The sequence below is a fragment of the Rhodamnia argentea genome, chromosome 8 (genome assembly GCF_020921035.1).
Source record: "Rhodamnia argentea isolate NSW1041297 chromosome 8, ASM2092103v1, whole genome shotgun sequence".
Classification (NCBI taxonomy): Eukaryota; Viridiplantae; Streptophyta; class Magnoliopsida; order Myrtales; family Myrtaceae; genus Rhodamnia; species Rhodamnia argentea.
The window spans coordinates 5975406-5987348 of NC_063157.1; the positions used below are offsets into that span (position 1 = coordinate 5975406).

At 39.1% G+C, this 11943-nt stretch overlaps 1 protein-coding gene across 1 annotated transcript; it reads left to right on the plus strand.

Moving 5' to 3' along the window:
- Positions 1 to 6325: 6325 nt before the first annotated feature.
- Positions 6326 to 9291, plus strand: LOC115741195 (homeobox-leucine zipper protein HAT5-like). Its single transcript, XM_030674961.2, has 4 exons — positions 6326 to 6914; positions 7316 to 7449; positions 7936 to 8175; positions 8744 to 9291. The coding sequence occupies exons 1-4, from the start codon at positions 6821 to 6823 to the stop codon at positions 9119 to 9121; spliced, it is 846 nt and encodes a 281-aa protein (XP_030530821.1). The 5' UTR covers positions 6326 to 6820; the 3' UTR covers positions 9122 to 9291.
- Positions 9292 to 11943: the final 2652 nt, after the last annotated feature.

The following is an 11943-nucleotide window of genomic DNA, read 5'->3' on the forward strand; positions in this document are numbered from 1 at the left end:
CGCCACGAGAAATCCCCCTCAGGCAGATAAACCCTCGTCAATGAAGCACTCAATCACCTCGTAAAGAAGGAAAGACAGCAAAAGGGTGTGCCCTAAACATGGAATCATTTGCACCTGATGATGATTAATGTGTGTTTTAATTCACACACACGAATCTGTTCCGATTCAATCGAGTAATTCACATGAACACTTGTTTTTCACCCGATTTATTTTATCCGAGATGATGGGTGTTTGATATTCTCCAAAACCCACTTGCCATTAGCTTGGGTGGAGAATCTGCACAAAAATCTGCAACTCACTTGTATAAACTTTAGTCCAAGCACTTTCTAGTTTACTCTAATAAAAAAGCCATACAAATCCAAAAGCAATCCGTTCTCTACGCTCACTGGCTGGGAGGTCGAGGGCATCCAAAAGGCAGAGCATTCATAGGTTGGTGTTCCCCCGACTCCACTGACATTTCATCGAGCAGGTGGTGCTCATCACCGAGACTATAATAAAAGGAAGATGGAAGGTTGAAAGCTAAAGCCCTTCTGGAAGAATCTAACGAGGCTTTTTTGTTATCCTTTTGGGAAAACAGGGGTCTCGACTATTTCGTGATTTGCTCTGGCTCCAGCCAAGGGGACTCACATTGTTTTATTTGGACTGAGTTTGATGGCTTGGACTTTATTAAGCCAAAGCACTGCCACTTTGCAAGTCCTTTTCATTGCTTAGCAAGTGGCCAACACATGGAGAGTGGTGGAATTGAGCATCACTATATTAATTGCGCTGCAAGAAACGAACGGTGTGACGAGTCGATAAACAAGATAGGAAATCAAATCGAACTTCGTACTTACACGGTTCGGTGGATGTGACCTTAATTCAGGGAGAGAGAGCAGCTGACAATTTCACTACAAATCGAACAATATAGCGGAGATTATAAATATACTCGAGTCGAGTCACCTAGATGATATTGGTATATCTAGACACACAATTATATCTAGTAATCTCGCAATCCAACCATCACAAATCTCTGCGAAATAATTTCTCAATCTCACGAAAGATTTACGGCAAGATTTTCACGGTTTTTACGTGGGTTGTAATTGCAATGTGGAGTCAGATTTCCCTTTTAACGACATTTATTGGTTTTTCCAAATAACATACACATGTATAAAGCCCCACGCTCCGAATTATACAAACTTAATCTTTCGCCCTCTTGAGTCCTTTTTTTTCGGTCAAATCGATATTTCGAAAAAATTCGGGGACCCAGTTGAATTGAAAATGGAAAATACCAGCATCAGACATAACGAAAATTTTGATTTGTCCCATAGCTACGCCGTTCTTATTAGGGCCATTGAACATTGATGAAGCTTGTGTGCAGTACGGTGCACCAATTATTTTATGCTATTTTTTTTTTGGGTAAAATACCAATGATTTTCGTGTTATTTATTCTTATTTTTCTAAATAAATTTCTCTTTATTTTGTTTTATTAATTTGTCTGAACAACTCCTGTTGCTTTCAGTCGCGCCAATCATCTCTCTCTTTTGTGACATCTTATTCACAGGTCAATGATCCAGATTCCTTAAATTTACTCCAACTTAGAAAAACCCTTAACTTTAGGTTCATCTTAAATGTATCCTAAACTTTTTCTTATCTAAAAAAAAATCGTAAACTTTATTTTCAATCTCACATTTACCCTAAACTTTTTTCGCCTAAGAAAAAATCATCAATTTTTACTTTAATCCCAAATTTGCTCTATTAGCGCTCGGTCCAAATATCTCCGTTAGTCGTCCATAATTTGTAAATCCTAAAACAATTTATTGGGTTGAATTTAATATCCATGCGGAAATGCCACGTTGGTCCGTTCCTATCGCCCATTATTTTGCTAATGTGGGGGTTTTTATCGACGTGGAAATTTCATGTTAAGTTGGCACTGGACCACTAGGTATATTTTGAAAATAATTTTTTTAAGACAAAAAAATTCGGGGCATATTTGGGACTATACCTGAAGTTTTGGGTTTTTTTTTTTTTATAAAAAAGAAAAAGTTTGTGATAGATTTGAGATTGAACTTAAAGTTAGGGTTTTTTTCGAGACAAAAAGTTCGGGTTCGATTTGAGATTGAACCTAAAATTGGGGATTTTTTAAAGAAATAGGCCTCGCACAATAGCGGTACGGACTCGAATTGTTTTATTCTGTTCCCTTTTTTTTTTTTTTTTAATATTGAAGCTTTTGCTTATGAATTTTGTTCATGTGAACGTCCACGAGATTGTCGGGCTATTGCTTGTAGGTGGCTAGACTCGACGTTTTGGATTTTCTTGTACTGATCTGTACCCCAGAAAATAAAAAACAAAATGAATATGTTTATATATAATGGATTAAAGTTGTTTTCTAATTAAAAAGTACTTAGTGGATTTAATTAGTTTGTTAATGATAATATATCGTGATTCCCCGTCTTTGCTGTCTCACATTAGGCGCAGGCGATGTGGCCGGAGATTGGAAGGTTCGTACATGATGACATCACCTTTATGGCTTTGTTTTCTTAGCAGGTACGTATGTAGTTTGGTTTATAATGTTTTATTCGGTGAATAAAAGGTTTTTAATTTTTGGTTGGATAACTTTTGTGTTTATGGAAAAGTCTACCTTGAAAAAGCAACTACGTTTTTAACTCGCTTAGACAATGTGAAGCACTCGAGAGTATCTCTTAAGCTTCATTTACCTGACAAAAAATAAATGATTTAAAAATTATTTTTTAATAAAAACGGTTGATTTTAAACGAAAAAATATTTTCTCGTCCATAAAAATGTTTAGATATATATTGTTGCCACTAATAAAAATATTTTTCATTAACTAATTATTCAAGCGATCATTTTTACGAAAATATTTTCGAAATTAATCATTTTCTGCCAAATAAATGGACCTTTAATATGAAAATCAAGTGGGGTTGAAACTTAAACTTGAACACGGCATGCTTATTAACCATGTCAACGTGGTTTTTGTTTTGGACTGGAACACGAAAAAAAAAATTCAGAAAAATGGGGAGCTTGCCTAAGATAGTGTCGAAATAATAACATAATTATTTAGTCGTCGAGCCTCGTTGCAGTGCGCCCCTCCTTGAATTATTTGGTCACGATTCTCGCCTTTACACCTCCGACCCGAACACCCCGGTAACGAAACCCACTTGTTAAATTCAACCGCAAATGGATTAAAGTCCTTTCTCGGCTGCAATCATAAATAGTGAAGGTACTAAGTCAACGTTAAATAGTGCCCTCACGACACGTTCAAAACAAAACAAAAAAAACATTCTGAATTTTAGTTGATTATCTTTTCTCGTGTTACATCTTATTAATATTTTTGGAAATCGAATCTTTTCCTATTGAGTATAATAGAGAACGCTTTTTAGACTCTCGCTAACATAATTTTAATGTGAATTCAAACCCGTCGACTTCATTTTACATTTGAGTACACCATATCGTAGTCAAAATTTCAAGATTTATATTTTGTGTGTGTGTGTATATATATATATATATATTTTTTTTTTTTGCACCACAGCTCAAAGAGTTGACTAAAAGTCGATCTAGCGGAGCTCCGACCGCGAAGCATGGGACCCTATTCCACAGTCATGGGTAGCACAAACCTCTCCGCCTCCCATCTCCAACCGTTCGTAGATAAGAGTTTGGATACGAATCCAACGGCCCGTGATCGTCAGCCCTACCGATCAATCCTCAGCTTACTATTGCTTAACAAAACCCCCCAAAAGAGCCACAATTACAAAATGCACCTCGAGCAAATTGACCAAACACCGTCCCCTGAAAAATAATAAATAAAATAAAATGGGTTTCCATCAGAATTGGATTTTCAAAAGGAGAAGTTACAAACAGGAGAAAAAAATAAAAATAAAATATTCTAATAACTTGAGATTATGCAGTAAGATATGGATTTAACCGGTTGGTATGGCTTTGCAAGATGATCCATGATCTCCAGATAGCCGGGCCTCCGAGTCTCCGGTCCTAAATTACCGATAAAGCAGGTAATTTGGATAGTTTTGGAAGTATTATACTCAACAGATAACTTGGTAATTGGGGTATCAATATCATTTGAATGTAATAAAATGATCATAAAAAAAATTAGTGGGAGCGAAAGAACAAAAACCCGTTTGAAAATGTAAATTGATTTTTCGATTTCCGAGAATAAATTTTTGTTCCTAGCTAACAAAAACAAGAAGTAAAAAAAAAAGTAGCTTCTTTGTTTTCGGGAACAAAGAGAGAAACAATGTAATTTTAGAAAAACAAATTTATTGTAATTTAATACTCATTTTTGCAACCACGAGTTCACGGCCGCCGCCAATCGTCACCGCAATCGGTCGTCGCCACAAGTAGCCTATTCCCACCGCCTCTACTAATATTTTTAAAATTAAAAAAAGTTGGGAATAAAAAATTTTAGGATCATACCAAAAGTATTTTTGTTCTTTTTCTATTTTGAGAATAAAAATTTTATGCAGTGATCAAACATATTTATGCAGTCATCAAACACATTTTTCTGCTCAAAAACTGTTTTTGAGGACATAATAACAAAAATAATTTATGTTTAGAAATTATTTCCGAAAGCAAAAATTTTAGCGAACTTACCATAATTGGGCCTCCTTTAGAATAAACATGTAAAAATCTAGAAGAAATTACATTGCACATCAAATAACTGTTTTCGAGAACAACAAAAATCATTCTTGCTTAGAAATTACTTCCGAAAGCAGAAATGTTACCAAACACACCATAATTGAACCTCCTTTAGAATAAACATGTAAAAATCTAGAATTTCATTGCACATCAAATAACTCAAGAAAAAAAAAACGAAAATTATATTGGATATTTACCTCAAAGATCGCTTTTAGATTTTAATATCTAGATTCAGTGTATATCAAGATGAATTTAGCTTTTCTTACATTGTTTTGGAATAAATGCATAAGAAGTCCTTTAACTTATCACTAAAGTACAATGGAGTTCTAAAATTTTCAAAAAATGCAATCGGATCCTAAAAAATTGGTCACAAAAGTGCAACCAAGTCCTACAATAAGTTAGCATTTTTTATTCGTCAAGTTGGAGAAAGTTAATAGAATAACTTGATTAAATCAACTTGATAAGTTTTATGGCTTGATTGTATTTTTTGAAAGTTTTAGATGTCGATTGCACTTTCCGAACTTAATTGCACTTTTTGAGAATGTTAACAATCAATTATACTTTCCTGATAAGTAGGACTTCTAGTACACTTATTCCTTTTATTATTATTTTTTTGTAGCCTCAATGTAGAGCATTAGACACTTGAGTTCCATAGCATTATAAACCACAAATCTTCAAAATTTATTTCAACCGGGGGGGGGTTTCATTTATAATTCTAATATAAATAATTGTCATAATTCAAAGACTAAAGGCTGGTTTATTTTTACTTATCTTAAGCTAAAAATCGTGGTATATGAGATTTCAGAAGTTATTGTTGAGATCAGATTAAGTGTGGCCGATTCAATAAGTGAACATGGGCATCTCAAATGTTTTGCGGAAGGAAATATATTCACCATATTTCCTACGGAAAATCAAAATTAAAAAGAGAAGAATCATTTAATATTAGTGAGTTTATTTACAAGAAAATCGTCTGTGCTTTTATAAGTAAATTGTGAAATTCACTAGTATTCATTTTTTTTTGTCGCACATACAAGCACGTCATTTCTTTAGAGATAAAATTCAAATAAGGACCTAAAATGCTTTCATTTTTTCAAATAAGGACTGATTAAGGGCATTTTCATTATTTCCTTTTTTGATTTATTTTTTCCTTTGTTTCGGCTGGCGATCCTTGCTTGCTGTTGTTGAGGCAAGGGACTCCTTGCCCGATCCGGCGAGGGTCGCCTTGCCGCGGCCGGCGACCCTCGCCCGTCAAAAGAAAGGAGGGAAAAAAAAGAAAATAAAAAAGGAAAAAAGAAATGAAAAAGAAATGAAAAAAAAATACTTTTGCTCGGGCTCTTATCTGAAACAAAGAAATCACTTCAAATCCTTATTTGAAATAAGGTTCAGTACAAGCCCTCATTTGAAAAAATAAAAGTATTTTAGACAATTATTTGAGATTTTCCCTTTCTTTAGAACCATATTAAGATTTTCAAAATATTCACCGTGCATATCACTAGAACATACGGTGCATTGGAAATTATATTTTTCTATATTTAGTTACTTAATTAAGTGGCTAAGGCAATTTTTTCAATAAAATCCGAAAAAGGAAAACCGGAGATTCCGCAAAAAATGAAGAAGGCACGACGAGGGCATTTTGGCCAATTAGCCTCGAGTGGTTCTCCTATAAAACCCGCTCATCTCAGCACTTCAAACTTTAGTTGCGGAAAAAGAAACGCCCGAGAAGCTCCTCCGTTTACCACCTCGAAACTCCGGCGACTCTCTGAAGCTTCGCCGTTTCGCCGGACGAACCGTCTCTCTCCAATCGATCGGTCCCCATGGAGGTCTCGTCCTTGTAGCCTCCGCTTCGTCGCCGTCGGAGTCTCGGGATTCGCGGGGAGGAGCTGGGAAGGGCTGTTGCAGGGAGTGGCATGATGGGATTTTGCATATGCCCGTTGGATACTCCGGCGAGGTTGCTCTGGAGCACCAGCTTCTTCCGCCACAAGCTCATGTTGTTCTAATTTTTCGCGACATCCCTAGCTCGTGTTTACTAGTACTACTATCTATAGTACCGCCGGTCGCGGGCTAAGCGGTCTCGTGTCTCGCCGGAGTCGGAATCTCCTTCCGGCGGGCCTCGCCAGAGGAGTGACTCTCCGGAGATTTGCGACGCGGACGAAAGTACAGAGAGATTGAGAGGATGAATTCTATGGAGTCCGGACGATTTCTCTTTGATCAATCTGCGTGCCACGGCAACATGCTGTTCCTTGGGAGCAGAGATTCGCTTTTTGGAGGTGATCATCCCCTTCTCTCTTTCTCTGACAAAAATTGATCTAATTTTCTTAGCCCGGCATTGATAAGCTGTCGTGATTTTTTGAGCACTTCTTATAGTCTGTTAGGATTATGTTGGTGAAATTGGGGTTTCATGAATCTCAAAGACCCAAAATCAAACGATTTTGAGTGAAGATTTTGAATTTTTGTTGTTCGAATTGTCATCATACTTTTTTCCAGAAACCGGGCACAATGGAGAACTCGGGGGTGCAATCATTTGAGTTCTTATGAAAATGCCAAATTACATGAACTGTGAAACTCAAAAGTTGAATTTTTTTTCCTCCTTCCCCTGCATCAGCGCCTAATTCTGAAAAAAATTGAGCATCGACGAGTGTTTAGGGATGAATTTCTTCTGTTTTGCTAGGAGGGGGATCAGCTATGGGAATTGAGGAGGCCGTGAAGAGGCAATCGATTTTTAGCTATCCTGATGAACTTTACAACGAGGAATATTATGATGACCAGGCACCGGAAAAGAAGCGCCGCCTCACTCCTGAGCAGGTCTGTAATACTTGGAACAGGCTCTGATCTGTTGAATCTATTTATGCAGTATCAACAAACAAGCTACATCTTGAATTCCAATCCTATTTGCCCTGAACTTTCCTTCTTTTAAGTGTTCTAGAGCCAACTGATTAATTTGAACTTCATGGTTTGTGGGTTCACATCCTCAGGTTGGTTGCTTGTGATATGTTTATCTAAGTGATCAAATACCAAATCTCTGAAACATTGCTTTCTTGTTAGAGCATATGCTCATCCTCTGCAGTAAAAACAACTTTTATCTGCAACCAAGCAATAGATATGTCTTCTTAGCTAAGTAGAGTTGTAGCATTGATAAAGAAGAGGAGTTAGATCTCCTCATAATCTATTCCCCGTTGTATTGAGCTGTCAGATTTAGGATTTTGTAATTGGTAAGTAATTATAGCTTCAAGTCTCGTGATTTTGACTTTTGACAGAGATTAATTGAAAATCTCTTATCTTGATATTAAGGTGCATCTGTTGGAGAAGAGCTTTGAAGCAGAGAACAAGCTGGAACCAGAGAAAAAGACCCAGCTGGCAAAGAAGCTGGGCATGCAGCCGAGGCAGGTGGCTGTGTGGTTCCAGAACCGTCGAGCCCGGTGGAAGACAAAGCAGCTCGAGAGGGACTATGATGTCCTCAAGTCATCTTATGACTCCTTGCTCTCGAATTATGACTCCATCAAGAAAGAGAATGAGACGCTCAAATCTGAGGTACGCTTGGTTCAGAGAAACTACGAATGGTTGACTTGGCTTAACCCTCATTATGAAACGCCCGCTGCTTTAGCAGAATTTTCTTCTTTCTTTTCCTAATCGTGAGAGCAAAAGTAAGGCAAGTTGTTCTTGAGTTTGCTTGTTCAAGGTCATGTACATCTCCTGTAGATGTTAGTCAAGGGGAGAATGAAAAGACTTAAAGAATATATCATGGATAACACTGCTTTTTTTGGGCCATTTTGGCATTAGATAGTCATCTGTTTTCCAAGTCAGGATGCCATCATATTCTTAACGCCACCAAGGGTTCGACAATTCGAGACTGGTGTGTAGTGGGGTACACCCTTTTGATTCGATGGCTATGGCCAAAGATGCATTCCAAACCAAGCATCTGTCCTTAAGCCCCCACCTTGATCAGAAAAGACAGTTTCTAAAGTCACTACAAGAATATGCCATGCCAATGGCCGGCTTTCTTCTGTTGCAGAATTGAAAATTTTGGCACGAGGACAATAAGATAAATCCCACGACTATCTGTTGATTGCCCCTTATGAATACTGTATGCGCTTTGCAGGTCAATTCCCTGAACGAGAAGCTGTCACCCAAAGATGTCGCCGGAGCACCGGCCTCGGGTCAAAGTCCACATGCACTTCAAGTGGAGGAAACCCGAGATTCATCCCTCGGGCTTGTGATGAAGGTGGAGGACCGCCTGAGTTCCGGAAGTGGCGGGAGCGCCGTGGTGGATGAGGATGGGCCGCAGCTTGTGGACAGTGGCCATTCCTATTTTCAATGCGATGACTACCCAGGATGCTTGGTAGCCATCGACGGGGTGGCGTCGGAGGAGGATGATGGAAGCGATGATCGCCGGGTTTACTGCTCGGGGATTTTCGCCGCAGCTGAAGAGCCGCATCAAGAGGGAGGCGTGCCTATGGGGTGGTGGGCGTGGCCCTAGTTTTAGGTTTTTACCTCGGTGTCTATGTTCTCAGTAAATGGTTCAAGTCACTATGTACTCGTGACCCTATGCAATGTTCCACGAAGGCGAGGAAACTGTAAAACTTTACCGGTGTAGCTGAAATCCTGAAAACTGAACTTTGGAAATGAATAAAACCGAAATGTTCGGTCAAATGCTCTTGATCTTGGCTATCTACATTTGGTTCTTGAAGCAAATAATAAGATCCATACAGGAGCCCGCCAGGAAGAGAATTCACCAACGATGGCCTATTCCATATGATCCACGAACAAATTCTAACGTCGCTGCGCCTTTCGCGGAAAAAGAGTTGCAACCAAACATGTGATCATTGACGTACACTGCAATTTCTATCCCAGGCAAGACAGGAATCTTTTGGAGTTCCTGAAGAAGTAGATCCAAGGCAAGACAGGAATCGTAAAGTTCCTGAAGAAGTTGACCGGGAACAAGGGGCGTCATAGAGGGCAAAACATCGATGCAACTGTCGGATTGGATCGAGCATCGTGAAGAGAAATGGAAGTTGGAAGCCTGTGCCATGTGATTGTTGCTTCAGATGTGTAGCTGGTTCCATGTGGAATCATATTTTGCAACACAAGCTCTCTCTCTCCCCATGTGAGCGAGCCAGCTTCTTCGTAATCCCAATCTCCAGAGCAGATTCAGGAGATGTGTCGGGAGCGGGGGGAGCAAGGCTGAGCGGTTTCATGGTCAGTCCACAATGACCATCGTTTGCTACTATAGTACAAGATAAACACAAAGACTGATTTCAGATGGTGGAATTCGAAACTTGAAATCTACATGTTGAAACTGATTCCTCATCAAGAGGCCTAAATCCGATCCCATGAACAAATTCGTTTAGATCCATGTTCACTAAAAAATATGAGCTAGTGAGTTATGGATCGACTTAATATATATCAAATGCGACACACCAATTTTTTGATGTGGCCGTTTTTTAACACCACTCACAATGTGTGATGTACGGATATGCATGTACAAATGCGATTCCATGAAACCATATCGTATGCCAACTTCAGCTTTTGCAATCATCTAGCTGTTCATGAATCTGAATCATCATGAATTAACACCACAGGGGAAAAAAAAATTCCCTGGTGATATTCCCCATCATGTGATCTAAAATCTGAACATTTTGGAGACCCAGCTCAGCCACTCTTCCTCCTTATCCTTCGAGTGGATCATCCTTGGTGGCTCCCAAAATGAACAGTCTCGAGCTACAGTCTCAAATCGGGAATAAAGTCAAAAGGACGTAACATCCCAATTCCCTCTCCTTCAAGATGGTGACGGGAGTACAAATCAAGAGGGAGAAAGGAGCGGGAGAGAACAGATTCTCGTAAAGCTACACTGTTTTTTTTTTTTTCTTGGGCTTCTGGCATAGCCGAAGTGGTCTGTGACGTGAGACCTCGAAGTTCTCCACGTGGGTTTGTCATCTGAACCTCCTGCCACGCACTTAATTACATGTGAAGAAACCACTAATTCAGATCAGATCGACGCACTTACCGTGTCATCGCAGTTTGTCCCTACAATATTCATCCCATCTAAGGAGCTTATCTTAACTTTTGTCTTTAACGTTTAATGCACTGTCGAGCATGTGAAAATATTGGAGAAGCTGCCGAGGTTGCCTCCCTCAAATTTGTGCCTGCCTCCATTTGCGAATTCGACGTGTAATGCGACGCTTTTGGTTGCTTTTGGTTAGCATGTGCTATCATTAAACATAGGTCAAATTGGTAGATGGAGGCTCCCGTCTCCCTCAATGCCTCAAATGGTAGCATATGCGGCCTCACTGTGTTCAAGTCGTTTGTGGCAGGTGCGAAGCCACTCTTAAGTGGCTTGATAGCTTTAGTGCTACGAATTGGTTTTTTTTTTTTCTTTCTCTACTTTTTGTTTAGATCTATATCTTCATGCGACAAGTGGAAGCACGATGAAACATTTACGTACATCACTAGCAGAGACCAGAGAGGGAATTCGTGTAGCTATCATACCGTGCGACCACAACACGTGATCGAATGGCATACCACTGGGGGCAACATTATAACGTGTGGCCCCTTTCACGGGGAGCTGAACCTTCCCCATCGGAGCTTTTGGATATAACCACTCGAAATGGTAACGATATGGGGGTGATTTTATTTATAAATCACTTCATAGGAGGTCTCTTTCTCATCCGACGGAGGATTTCGAGGTCTCACTAAATTCCAATTTAAAAGTACTGACGCCTATCGATTTTATCCAAAAATATAATTGATTCGGTTGTTGCAATTGATTCGTGATATGCTTATTTATTTATTTTTTTGTTCCCCTAGCTGCCTTGTATGTTTGAAACTTGAGAGCATCTCGTGATATTTCAAGACAAAAGAGAAGTGAGGTGGGACCAAGCAAATTGATCCTTCCTTGCCTGTCCGAACGTTGAATAAAGAGATTAACGGGTCTCCAAAAAGTGACGCAAAGATAAACGTTTGATGACCAATAGCATATCTTGCAACATTATATACATGATTAGCGGACAGGCAATTCATGCAGCTATATCATACCATTCGATGGTAACATATGATCGAATGGCATATCACGGGGGCAACATCGTAACATGTGGCCCCTTCTACGGGGAGCTGAACCTTTCAGTTGGAGCTCTTGGATATATTCAATTGAGATGGTAACGATATGAGAATGTTTTTACTTATAAATTACTTCACATGAGCTCTCTCTCATTTAACAAATAATTTCGAGGTCTCACTAAATCTCAATTTAAAAGTACTGACATCCGTCGGTTTCACCCAAAAATATAATTGATGTAGTCGTTG